Raw genomic sequence first — 14770 nt, 5'->3', positions numbered from 1 at the left:
TAGTAAAACCACAGACCTACCTCACTACGACCGAGCGTGTTGTGTGCACGCCTGCACGGCACCGTGAATAAGTAGTTAAGTATAAAACTACTTTAATAACGTACTTTTGTCATACTCAATAACTTATCTAAATACCTACGACAGTGTTAGAACTATTTTTTTTTCATTCGTGATCGAGCGTTTTTTTCAACAAAATTTCACACAGAAAACATAAGCTTGCCTAAGTATATTATTCATAGCATCTTAATAATTTTAATGACCCAATTAAAATTTAATAATGTTTACTAATCTCCGCAAATAATTCATATTTAATATACTGCACTGCACAAACTTCTTTATATTCCTAACGCCACCACTCGTGGGTCATCCCAGGCGCTCTCTAACAATGACATTATGATCATCCCATCAATACACGTAACGTCATTTAAGGTCAGCCCGCACCTTACCTTCAATTTCAATGACCATTGTAATCTTATCGGTTACGAAGCGTGGGTGAGTCGCATGACCGCGCAAACCAGTATTAAATATCTTTCAGAAGTCATAGACAATAATCATAATAACCAGCAACACCCAGGCAGTGGCGTGCAGTGGAGATAAGACTTAAATCGGGCTCTAGAAGAGTCATTCTTGAAGGAATGTAACGCAAACTATAAAAATCGGCAACTTTTTTTTTGGTCATTTTGTATGGACTGCCTACCCTAGTGCCTACCTTTTTTTGTATGCACTGCACGCCACTGCACCCAGGTCAGATTATTCGTTCGCGAATACTACTTTTAGCAGCAAAACATTATGAAAGACATATTATTAATAATGAAATAAGGACGATTTTCTACTACGTGACTATGGCATGACATGGCTATGGCCAAATGCCTACTTATACATATACCAACATATTCCTGTTAACCTAGCTGTTAGTTTTCCTGATGAAATGAAATAAATTCTAGAGGTCAATATACGTAGGTTTGTTTGACAGCTCGATTCGCCGCGCGAACCAATGAGAACAGTCACACGACAGTCGGCACCTTACATCGACAAATCAAAGTGTTAGGTAACAACATGTAATGCCGGAGCCATAGTGAAAGTTAGCCTGAATACCGCCGGAATGTGGCACGCGGCCACCTATGTAGGCCACCAGGGATGAAAAATTATGTACCTATATAATTATTCCTATTCACTTTATGCATGACAATGGCGCCGTCCTGGAGGTTATGGGCCGAAGCGATCTAAGACTGGAACATTACAAGAACATAACAAAACATTGGAAAATACTTATTGACCTCTGTGAATCTCTAAGACTGTAGTAGCTAGACAATTTCAAGCCAAAATGTAGGTATGTTCTTGTTCATGTTCATTTAACAACTTTATAAAATATACTTGAAAATGGGGTCTAGAGCTGTGTAAGTACCTACCAATGGAAACAATCTTAAGTGCTGCTGCTGCTGCTGATCTACTTGAGCATTCACTTGTATATTGAGCATTCCCGCGAACAAAAAAGAATGTACCTACCTAACGTTCGTCCTTACTTGAGCCCTTCGTTCGTACTTGAGTACTTTTAACCATTGGAGGACCTTTTGATGAGGTTTACAAGTTGTCTGTCAGCAGAGACGACGGTTGACGACTGGTACCTGCTAACAAACGCTCGTACGTCAGTCTCATTGCAAAAACAAAAAATCAAGAGGTTCACGAATCAACGGTCAGTTACCAGCTGTTTGTACCTAATTGTGATTATTTTATTATAATTCATCACCGAGATCTCTCTTGACAGTCTGTCTCGCAGTCCCTTACATCCTTCCGCGCGTTGCATCAGTCGCGTGCGCACACGCACAAGCAACGCTGCAAGCAATTCACCTCACGCATCGATCAAAGCTTTTGGCAAACTATCACTGAACTTGCGTGAAACTGTTGTTGAGTAGACATCCAAAATTCCGTATATAACTCAAAACAAAATTAACATAGTCCCTGGAAGCAGTAAAAATTTAATTAATTACTAGACTACCAGGGACCACCTTGGATGAGACTTCTTTCAAACAAAAAAATAATGACCTACCCAAATGGAATTGACGTCGGTTAAAAAATACCCTGTACGTAATTTAGCAAGTATTCAGCGCATCCCAAACAATATTAATATCTACACTAGCATACTTCAATATAAATTCCACCTCTGTCATTTAATCCACCCTCATATTTATGTAAACATGTCACAGTTTTCACGTCTAAAAAAAGGTGTTTTGTAACAGATCGCTGCCATTTCCACTCCCTCTTACACAACACGCTCTCTCTACCACCGCGGCGCCGGCGCAGTTGCACCTGACGAGCCAACCGACGCGCACCAATCACAGACGTTACAGTGCGAGATTACAATTTTGAACGCAAACTTTAATTTTTTTAAGTTCCAAGTGCAGTGTTTTGTTTGTAGTGAGTGTGAAGTGTGGGCATGCGTTGAGTTTTCCCTTTCTGCGGCGACAGCACGGTGAGTTGACCTCGGCTTGCGTAACGAAGAAAGTGCATGAAAGTGTGACCTGGAGTAACTCGGGTAGAAAATGTTGGTTGTCCACTGGACGGGTTTGGTAGGATTGTGGACAGGTAAAGTTGTATGCGAACTATGGAGCATTAGCGACTAGAGTAGAGCTACCAAGAAGTCAATCATATTGTTAACTGAGGATAGTTAAGTTTTTATCTTTTTTAGGGTTATGTACCCAAAGAGCAAAACGGGACCCTATTACTAAGACTCCGCTGTCCGTCTGTCTGTCACCAGGCTGTAACTCATGAACCGTGATAGCTAGACAGATGAAATTTTCACAGATGATATAGGTATTTCTGTTACCGCTATTACAATAAATACATACCTACTAAAAACAAAATAAAATAAATGTTTAAGTGGGGCTCCCATACAACAAACGTGATTTTTTTGCCGTTTATTGCGAAATGGTATGGAACCCTTTGTGCGCGAGTTCGACTCGCTCTTGGCCGGTTTTTTTTCTGGGAAGATCAGGAACGTATAATATTGTATCAAGCTGTCGCTGTATTTACCAACCACTAACGAGATCATTTATTTATTTTGTAATTTCCTATTTATCTTGTACGCGATCAGACTGTGAATAAATAAATAAATAATACCTAATAATTATGTAGTTTTACCATATGCATAAAGAAATAAAGCATATATGAGTCTAATAGAAAATGGCGTGAGAGCCCTTAAACTCTACAGGAAAGATATAAACTACTACTACTACTTACTTAAGAGACTGGTCTCTAGGTGGAGATAGTGGTATCACCTAATATAAAAAATACCTATATGTATTAAAACTTCTATATCTATGGTAACATTGGTCAGCAGTGCCATCTGTCACCGAACCCAGACTGGCCGAGGCCCAAGAACGAACATAAGATAGTTTTTATCGATCATCATCATCTCATTCACGAAGACGCGTGCAGAAGCTAGTATACTTCTGCAATAACGCGGTGATCTAATGAGATACTATACCCGCCTGCACCTGCGCCTGCAGTTCACTCTAATGTCAGTTTAGGTGGCCCTGTCATCAATCAACGGCGAGCGTGACGTTATGTAACTGCATGAATGACCCGCCGCGCCGTGTGCCGAGCCTACGTGTACCTACTCGTAATTATTAGCAAACGTTACTCATAATTATTATGATTTGTGTGAATGTTGGTAAACATTCACGGTTTTCGTACATCAAAGTACCCGTAAACGTACACGTATGTTATACTTGTAAACAAAACATATAATATGTAAGTACTTCATAACAACAACATATGTAAATACGTCATTGTTTCGTAGGTACTACGTGTGACCCGTGCATTGCGTGGGGTAATACACCATTTAAGTATTGATAAAATTTAATCTAATGCAGTCGCCAGAGCAAAGTATCGAAAAAATTGCTCGATGCATCAAGTGACCCAAAACCGACGCAGTACTTTAACGTATAAGGGCTGAGTTATTTATCGCCGAGTAATTTACGAGTTCATATGAATACTAATCGGGCTATTTATGAGCAATGTGGGTATTGTGGGTGTTCACTAGTAGATACTGACCTACAGCAGACTCGCTTTCAATGCAAAATGCGGCCCACGCGATGACAGGTATAATTAAGTTATACGAGTTCATATAAGGTAGCCAGCAACAAAATAATGCAAAGTATTTTGTTATCAAAATTGCATCCAGGCTAATCAAAATCAATCATTTACTTGTTTGGTCTACATAAAAGAAATGGAGAAATAAAGGAAAAGTGTAATAACTCGCTGTCTCAGGCGATAGGTACTCCAACTTTTTCTGCGTCGCACCGTTGCTCAGAGTGGACGTGTGTTTGTTAAGTTGTTGTGCATTTTTAAATTTAAATTTATTTACATTTCTCGATGCAGTTTAGAAGTTCCCATTTCTCGGTACCTCCTTGTCTTGCTTGGGAGAAGTTGAACGTAGCCTGTCGGCCATATTGACAAGTGTCGGACCTCCTGCTCTAAAGTGCGAGTAAATCGAGTGACGTAGTCGAGTGTGAACGAAGTTTGGAGCCGGAGTGCAGTGTTACCTAATTCAACTTTTTGTATCTTTGCGCGGATTTGATCTCCCGGCCCCCTGCGTCCGTGTCGGCGGCTTTACCGCTGCGCTACGAGAGCTTGAGCGAGCCGGCGCGAAATTGCGATACAAGTTCAACGTCGTTATCGGTCGGAGTGACGCGCTGCGATATTGAACCTTAGTGACAAGCAAATAGAAGTCATATTTACAAAATGTCGTCGTGTCAATCCTGTGATCTTCTGATCAATAATAATGACTATTTACAATGTACGGCATGCAGTGGGCTTTACCATTTGTCTTGCCTAGACTTAACTTTGGAGCAAGCTTTAAACGTGAGACAAGCGTGGTTATGTTCGTTTTGTTCATCGGTCAACACGCGGAGACGGAGAAATGACAACACCCCCGTTCAGCGTGCTGCTTTTGACGACTCTGTCATGTCGTTGGATGATTCACACGCTGCAGACAGGCCCCCCCTCGTAGTTAGAACAGACAATAGCAATTTGTTAGTGACGCCGCCGAATTCCTATCATGAAATAAGAAATATATCTGGAAATAGCAGTTCACTTTTAACATCTGGTCCTGAAGCGTTATTACACGATATTTTGACGAAAGTGTCGGCGTTACAGACTCAATTCTCGGCGATCCAAGCAATACAATCGGATTTGTCCCAAGTTAAGAATGATATTGCCGAGATGAGGAGCAGTATCGACTCCAAATTGACTGACTTAGCCGGCAGAATGAGCACGATTGAGTCTCGGGTCACCGCACTGGAAGAGTGCAAAGCAGAATTAGACGACGTAAAAAAGGCAATCGGCGATGTTATAAACGACTCCCGAAGAAATGAACAGTGGGTTAGGCGATCTAACATACAAATCAATGGCGTGCCGGAAACAAAGGGAGAAAACTTGTTCACCATTCTGAAATCGTTAGCGGACCTTAGTGGATACTCGCTGAATACGAATACCGACGTAGACTTTGTTACGCGTGTTGCTGTGAGGAACGACTCGGACGGCGCCATACCGAAACCCATTATTGTTAAGATGCAAGCGCGCTATAAAAAAGACGACTTCATGGCGTCACTTCGTAAATTACGAAATTTAAAAGCTTCCGACTTAGGATACAGTACCAGCCTTAATCGAATTTACGTGAATGACCATCTCTCGACTTACAATAAATATCTACTCAAAGAGGCGAAACAACGAGCCAAACAGAAAAAATATCAATTTTGCTGGGTTCGCAATTGCACAGTCATGGTTCGTCGCGATGAAAAGTCCCCGGTTTTGTATATTGGGTCGGAAGAGGCTTTAAACAAAATTTCATAGGCGTTACAACTTTAGCTTTGCATTTGTGTATCGAAAACCTTTACCTCTATATTTTATTACTTAAATTGTGTGTAAGTGATATTAATATTTGCAGAAACAAATTATATCTTGGTTGTATTTCTTGCTATAAATTAGTTCATGGAATATTTATTTTCGATTTATCTAAGAACATTATTTCTTGCATATTATTGCTTATTATTGCTGGAGCTTGGCTTGCTATTGAAATGCTTTTTGTTCTGAGATCCAAATACAAAAATATTGAATTAAATATTAATTTTATCTTTAAATAATGGACGGTAATATTAGTATATATTATCAAAATGCACGGGGCTTAAGGTCAAAAACAATTGAATTTCTCCGTAACGTATTAAGATTTGATTACGACTTTGTTTGTATTACGGAAACCTGGCTCCTGCCTGGAATATTTGATTCTGAACTTTTCGATTCCCGATACTCGGTTTACCGTACTGACCGTGATTATGAGCGAGTAGGTATGACGCGGGGAGGAGGTACGCTTATAGCCGTGCATCGTAAGTTCAGAGCTGAAGTACGCGATCTTCACCCATTCGTCGATTTACTTGACGCTGACGTCACCTGGATTGATGTACCTATCTCTCAAGGACCTACTGGTAAGAAAATAAGATTGTTAACTTGTTATTTTCCACAAAGTAAGTTCCAGATAGAGTCCCAATCATCATTTTTTGAATTTTTATCTAACATTTACACTGATTTTCCTAACGATTATTTCGTAGTGTTAGGTGATTTTAACATCCCGGGAGCCTCCTGGATACCTAATGTACCTAGCCAAAAAAAGTTCAAGTTGGAAATCCCAAATTACGATATTTTAACGACTCAGTTGTCTGCGTTTATGTGTTTTACCGACTGGTATCAATTCAACGATATTCCCAATCAGAATGGTAGACAATTAGATTTAGTTTTATCAAATATTGACTGTAGTTTATCAAACGTTGAAGCCTTGGTTCCTATAGACTATCATCACCCGGTCTTTTGTGTAAAGACTTGTATAGGGTCGAGTGATAATTACTTAAAACCAGCGCGTCGTATAGTACGGCGTTTCTATGCAGCTGACTACGACATTGTAAACGCAGAATTGGATAAAGTGGACTGGGAACGTTGTCTTCCAGAAGACAGCATAGAAATAGCTGTGGATACTTTCTATGATATTCTAAACCGAATTATAGATGATCTGATCCCTACTAAAATAATAAATTCTAGCCAAGATAAATTTCCCGTATGGTACTCCCGACCATTAATAAAATTGATTAAGAATAAAATAAAGACTCATAAAAAATGGAAAATTTATGGACGACTCGCGGATTACATAGCATTTTCAAAATTAAGGGCAAAGATTAAATCCATGGAAAATTCATGCTACAAATTATTCATCTCACGATCTGAAAACAACATTCGTTATAACTCAAAATCTTTTTGGTCATTTTTGAAGTCTAAGATGAGCGTTAACGGGATACCCAACACACTTTTCTTGGACAATAGTGTCGGTAATAGCGGCAAAGAAGTCGCTGATTTATTTAATACCTATTTTCAGTCAGTTTTCGTCAATAATGTTAACTCTCAAGCACCTTGCCAATCTACTTCAATTGCATTAAATAACACTGTGTTTCCTAATTGCCTAATAAATAATGTTAATATCACTACCTCTCTTGTTGAAAGCTACCTTAAGGGATTGGTGACTTCTAAAGGCTGTGGACCAGATGGAATACATCCAATATTTTTAAAGAACTGTCGGGCAAGGTTAGCTTTTCCCATATGCCTACTATTCAATCTTTCTTTAAGGACCGGGACATTGCCATGTTGTTGGAAGAGATCCATCGTAGTTCCAATCCATAAAAGTGGCAATAAACATGACATAAAAAACTATCGGGGTATCTCTAAGTTGTCGGTTATCCCTAAACTGTTCGAAAAAATTATCTACGATTCACTTTTTTACGCAGTTCGACCGAAATTGGTAAATCAGCAACATGGGTTTATCAATAGACGTTCCACTGAGTCCAATTTATGTCAGTTGATTGATTTTGCGACGAATGCAATGGATAAGGGCTATCAGGTAGATGTTATTTATACTGACTACTCCAAAGCATTCGATAAAATTTCTCATTCTTTGCTTATTCAAAAATTACAAACTTTTGGAATTCACGGTAATCTTTTGAGATGGCTTACCTCCTACCTGCGTGACAGAACGCAAGCAGTTGCTATAAAGGGGTACACTTCTAGCTTTGTTCCCGTATCTTCAGGCGTACCTCAGGGATCCCATTTGGGTCCATTATTATTCAATATTTACATTAATGACGTTGTTGATTGTTTCAAATTTTCTGATTTATTATTATATGCCGACGATACTAAAATTTATAGTATTATAAAAAATAGCGATGATTGCATGAAACTTCAAGCTGATCTTGATAGACTGACGTTATATTGTTCTATGAATGAGCTGTACCTGAATGTAGAAAAGTGCTGTGCTATATCATTTACAAGAAAACGCAATAAAATACAGTATAATTATTCTTTAAACAACAAAACGTTAAGAGTTGTATCTGAAGTGAAGGATCTGGGTTTAAATTTCGATAGTGAACTACAATTTATTTCACATATTGACAAAATTTCAGCGAAAGCATACAGAATGATGGGATTCATTTTCCGCCAAAGCAAGGATTTTACAAACCCTAAGACTCTGCAACTTCTATTTAACGCATTTGTTAGGTCAAACTTAGAATACGCGACTACAGTTTGGAATCCTCATTTCAATGTTCACATCCACACAATTGAAAAAATTCAGAACAAATTTATTAGAACAATGAAATATAAATTTAAATCTTTTAGCACTGACAATTTAGAGTCTCTTCAAACACGTAGAGAAATTAGAGATCAAATTTTTTTGTTCAAAATCTTACATGGCCTTATTGATTCACCTAATCTTTTATCTAAAATTTCAATTCGCTGTCCTAATCGGCGAACTCGCTCCACAAACCTTTTTGCAATTGACTTTGGGCGCACTACATATGCAAGAAATAGCTTTTTAGCTAGAGCGTGTAGAACTTATAATGAAAAATTTTCTGATATTGATATATTTCATTTATCATTACAACAGTTTGTTTCTGCAATAAAAAGTACAGTTAATGGTAAAAATAATATCCATTAGTATTAGTATTATGTTACATCATACTTTCCAATGTTCGCATGTTGTTTTTATGTGTGTTATTACATCAATTCAAGTTAGGTATTCGAGTTATGCATGTTGTAAATAAATTCTATTAATGTTAAAGTAGGTTTAAGTTTGAATTGTTTTAATGTTAGATTCTGAGCAACATAACTGTTATTATTCATTAGTGGAAACTGTGTGGCTTGTGAATGTGTTATCTGATTTACTATATGTGTTGTTTTTGCCTGTTTGTTTCCCAAAGGTTTAAATAAATAAATAAATAAATAAACATAACAACTCCAGGATAATATAACAATTGCTGTAATTTAAAAAAAATGCGAGATCTTAAAGCAGGTTAGATTTGACTTGGCCAGTTTTCATTACATCAGTCATTTTATAAAGTTATTCAACATATATATTTTGTAATTCTGATAAAAACTGGCCAAGCCAAATCTAACCTACTTTAAGATCTCACATTTTTTTTAAATAACAGCAATTGTTATAGGTATCCAATAAAGCAAAGAAATAGAGTTTAATACTTGTTTATAATGTTATTTTGTTCCTATAAATACATATTTGGATTTTGCATAGAACTTGGCACTCATTTAGATCTCCATTCTTTTTGCGGGGAACCCCACGGCCAAGCATAATTTTTGTATTGAACTTGGCTCTCCTTTTTTACATTTATGTTTTTGATGGGATATCAATACTTTTTGTAAAGAAAACTAGGCAGGTATTGAGATTTAATGTTTTTTCTTGTGTTTCCGCTGCATGTTTTTTACTTCTGTTCTTTGTATTAATTATGTGGTGCCGCGCGCCGCCAACGACACACCGTTGGCCGGTTGTTTAGCGCGTATTACAGGTTTTTTGTATGGGGACCCCCCTATTTTTTAACTTTTTTTATTTTTAGATTTTTTCCTACGCTTACACATAATTACCGAGCTGGATTCCAAATTTCATCCTTCTAGGTCATCTGGAAGTAGGTTAGGTTTAGGTACTATATGTCAGTCACAATAAAAAAGAAATTTGTATGGGGACCCCCCCTATTTATCAACTTTTTTTTGTTTTTAGATTTTTTCCTACGCTTACACACAATAACCGAGCTGGATTCCAAATTTCATCCTTCTAGGTCATCTGGAAGTAGGTTAGGTTTAGGTACTTATATGTCAGTCACAATAAAAAATGTTTTTTTTTGTATGGGGACCCCCCCTATTTTATAACTTTTTTTTTTATTTTTAGATTTTTTCCTACGCTTTCACACAATGACTGAGCTGGATTCCAAATTTCATCCTTCTAGGTCATCTGGAAGTAGGTTAGGTTTAGGTACTATAAGTCTGTCAGTCAGTCTTAAAATTTACGACTTTTTGACCTTCATATCTTTATAACCGTTTGAGCTAGCTTCATGAAATTTGGGCTTCTAGATGTCCTTATGGATATAATTAAACACACGTAGTTTTATGTGTTTACGTTAAAGATGTTTTGAGTTATAGAAGGGTCAAAAGTGGCACCAAGTGGTTCGTGTAATATTACACTTGGCGCTGGCTAGCCAGTTCCTTTGCTTGAACTTGGCTTGACACGCTGCCGCGTGTCTAGATGGCAGACGTTTCTGCGTAATATAATATTAATAATTAATTATACGAATTACGATTTGGAATTATACTTAGTTTGCCTATGAAATATGCCGCTTTAGAAGTAAAATGGCCCAGACAGGGGACAATTTTGTTAAATTAGGTTAATTAGCGGGAATTGGGTTATGTGAACGAAACGATATTGTGTAAGGCACCAACAGCATTTTTTTTCGTTATTAAAGTTCTAGCTAGGTTTTTCTACCTTTAATTAGTACACCTGCCTACATAGTAAAGTACATATTTCGTGAAGAATGCCAGACGTCTTACCTGAGGAATCTTGCACGCGACGTGCACAAGCTTATTCAATGTCGCGTGAGCTACGTGACGTGATGCAACGAGTAGTTGGAAGACTAGCAATTAGCAGCAAAACAAAGTTTCGGACGACATTCTTGTAAACGAACTGAAGGGCAAAAAAGAATGGCACTTTTCAACACCGCGCTGTTGAAAAAACTGTCAATTATCATACTGTCACGTAGACGACTACGACCAGCATAACCGCGGTGTCCGAGTTCCGGTTGAACTGCGAAATCGTCTCGAGAATATTTTTTGTTTTTATTGATAGCTAATTTTGCAGTGAACTAAAGTGGAAATGAATATATTAGTCTTAAAACTCGTTTAACCATTATTTAGTCAAAACCCGGCAATCCAACTTGGTTAATTGTAAAGTCGAGCTATCTTTACTAAAACAACTACCGAACAACATCATGCTCTACGAGCACACTGTAGAATATTGGCGAAATCATCATAAATAGTTGGAAGCCATTTTTTAAAAGAAGAACCGTAGTATCCTCTGCAAACAAACATCAATGGCGAAGTTGCAGAATAACCAGTTATCTCTCCAGCAGACAGTGTACACCAATAACTAAAGTCCACAACACTTCCTGTCTCGCACAGCTAAACTTTACTCGTAGAATCAATTGTCGCCTGCGGTACTTCCGGACCGATACGACCTTCAAGAAAAAGAAAAGAGCGTACTCCCATCTTAAAGGCCGACAACGCACTTGCACCTTTGGTGTACGGGTGTCCATGAGTGACGGTAATCACTTACCATCAGACGATTCGTCTGCTCTTTTGCCTCTATATCGTAAAAAAACTGTCGCTTGCCGAATCGGTCTTATACTAGTTTAGTATGTGTGTGCAATATGTCCGCGCCCACGCACCGCACGCCTGTTGCACTAAACTACTCATTGTGCAGTTGACGTTGCACAACCATTCTCGTTCCCATGAGAATCGGAACCATTAATTCATCTACTGACTTTCCAGTTAACAATACAATTAGCTACACTAAAAGCCCAATTGCAGAGCATTTTTCCGATTGGTTTTGCTGTCTGTGAAATATCATGGAGATTTTCACTCCCAATTTTGTAATTTTATTACACTCTGTGTGTAACAGTTATGTTTCTATAAGATGGGTAAAATATTTATATTTTGACTCTAACTGTAGCTAAATACATGCTGTCAACTTTTGAAAGAACAGGATATTGGTATTGAACGTTTATAAATCTAGTAATAACAGATATTATAAGCGACTATTTTAAAACGTATTGATCCCTCGGTATTTATTTAGTATACAGGGTTATCAATCTAAATGGATCAGTATGGAGAAGTCAGAAACTATAAGAGATAGCGAAATCTGTTCTTAGGAACCATGGCTCCGATTTTAGATTTAATAATAATGGCATTAATTTTTTTTTTAATCTATCATACATAACCGGGATTCGAACATGGTCAATATTCTTGTTGTTTGTTTGTATGGAAACTTTTAAACGATGCGTGATAGGTGGGGGGTGCTCGACCAAATATCATAGAGGGCCCCGAGACAAAACAAAGTGCATTAAAAAAAATCAAAATGGCCGATTTTTTTTTTTTTTTTTTTCAAGTTGGTCTGAGCGCGCTGAGAATTGGCATGCGGTGAGCCTGCAGGCCCAAGATTACAATGTCAAAAAAAATATTTTTGGAAAAATCCAAAATGGCGGCGGACACGGGCAAAGACAAATTTCCAAGTAGGTTAAGCGAGCCTGAAGGGCGAGCTTCAGGCCGGGAGGCCGAAGGCCGACCCCGGTGGAGGGCCGAAGGCCCGAAGCCTCCACCCCGACGCCTAAAAAGCGACTCCCAATAGGAAAAGTGTTGGGTCGTGTTTAAGCTCCAACTTCCCCCTCTCGTGTGACCTCCTACGCAGAGCTCGGCCTTCGGCCTTCGCAAGCCTCGACGCTTCGCCGTGGGGTATTCGGCCCGCCGGCTTCGGTCATCAAGACAGTTGACTTGGTAGAACGCTTAGAAGCACCGAACTCACGCAGTTCGGCCTTCGGCCTCGCGTTTTGGGAGTCGGGGTGGAGGCTCAGGGCATTGGCCTTCCACCGGGGTCGGTCTTCGGCCTCCCGGCATGAAGCTCGCCCTTCGGGCTCGCTTAACCTATTTGAAAATTTTACTTTGCCCGTGTCCGCCGCCATTTTGAATTTTTCCAAAAATATTTTTTTGACATTGTAATCTTGGGCCCCCAGGCTCGCCGCATGCCGAATCTCAGCGCGCTCGGACCAACTTGAAAAAATTAAAAAAAGTCGGTCATTTTGATTTTTTTTAATGTACTTTGTTTTGTCTCGGGGCCCTCTATGCTATTTGGTCGAGCACCCCCCACCTATCACGCATCGTTTAAAAGTTGCCATACAAACAAACAACAAGAATATTGACCATGTTCTATTCGAATCCCGGTTATGTATGATAGATTTAAAAAAAAATTTAATGCCATTATTATTAAATCTAAAATCGAAGCCATGGTTCCTTAGAACATATTTTGCTATCTCTCATAGTTTCTGACTTCTCCATACTGACCCATATGGATTGATCACCCTGTATATTCGGGGGTATATATTCCGATTTTTTTATGATCTAGAGGCTATGGCCACTATCCGTCCACAAAGATACCGCCGATATGTGGAGTAACCCATCGTACTTAGGTGTAAGGTGCATTCATTAAGACACTAGTACACATAGGTACCTATTTCTTACGAGTGGAAACGCAGCCTAACGGACGTCAGGTAATTTGATTGATTGGCAGAGGAACGTCTCAATCAGCCACAACTGCCATAATCACGCCTTTTACGCGCATGCGCGGCATTCATGTCAAAGAAAGCCGCATGCGCTTTTATTTCCCGTCAATTAATGACTCATTTTATAATTGCTTCTATGACAAACGACCGTCCAGTACTAGATGTACCTACAGTCAGTATTCAAATCTCTGTTTGGAAAAGTATTATACGGGTGCCAGGTACTTTTGGTACCTTATTAGTATTACATAGGTAGGCTACTTTTGATGTTGAATTTGCAATGTGGTGTGGAAGTGTCACCATATATAAACACCAAGTTAAGGACTATAATTAATAATAATCTGATTTATGTCTTATCTTATCCACATAAATGAGTATAGGTAAGTACACCTTTTCTAATAGCCGGTGTACCTACTCGTATGTTTGTCATTTATCGTTTAACCAGTGACCCACATAGCGCCGGTGCGGTGCGGCTAGAACCGTCACGCGCCGATAACTCGCCGCTAAATGCGTTTAACGACCATCACTCGGCGCAATCACATTTAATATTAATAATATTATGTATACCTATGTCAAGTATACATACATATTGTACAGAAACGGATTATATCACTATGAAATTAAAACTGACCTCTTTAGTTAAATACGCAAGACGTTTGAAGAATGATACAACAAATAAGTTACAAAGAAAAACTAAATAAAACACGAAGCCCTGAAATAGTTAAAAAGTATTTTTTCCAGTCACGAAGATCAAATAAATAATTAATTAAGGTTCCTGTAGGCAGCGCAATATCTCTCTTGCGAGTTTAGAATACGACTTAGCTGGACTTAACAACATAGTGTGGAAACGCACACATAAACATCTCAGTCTGATGATAATGCGCATCTGGCCCCTATTTCACCACGCCGACAATTGTCCCCTGACATTGACAATTCACCGTACATTGCTGGTAAAACAACAAAACTTGCCGACCCAGAAATGTACAGAAAATTATCAGTGTCAGGTGTCAAATTGTCAAGTTGGTGAAGCAGGCGCCTGATGCGCACCGTCTAAATGAGCCTTTATG

The 14770-nt window shown here is 38.7% G+C and overlaps 2 protein-coding genes across 2 annotated transcripts in view; both read left to right on the top strand.

Annotated features, from left to right (window-relative positions):
- The first annotated feature begins 2339 nt into the window (after positions 1-2339).
- The window catches only part of LOC134671157 (uncharacterized), a 58626-nt gene continuing 46195 nt past the window's right edge, over positions 2340-14770 (top strand). Inside the window, exon 1 of the mRNA XM_063528926.1 lies at positions 2340-2470. The gene's annotated coding sequence lies outside the window, so the exon portion shown is untranslated. The remainder of the gene's footprint in view (positions 2471-14770) is intronic.
- Positions 4305-5904, top strand: LOC134671054 (uncharacterized). The gene has a single exon (XM_063528839.1). It carries the CDS (start codon positions 4744-4746, stop codon positions 5851-5853), a length of 1110 nt encoding a protein of 369 aa, XP_063384909.1. The 5' UTR covers positions 4305-4743; the 3' UTR covers positions 5854-5904.

Source organism: Cydia fagiglandana, chromosome 15, assembly GCF_963556715.1.
Source record: "Cydia fagiglandana chromosome 15, ilCydFagi1.1, whole genome shotgun sequence".
NCBI lineage: Eukaryota > Metazoa > Arthropoda > Insecta > Lepidoptera > Tortricidae > Cydia > Cydia fagiglandana.
The sequence above is the reverse complement of the archived record's forward strand: the minus strand, read 5'-3'. Positions and strand labels throughout refer to the sequence as shown.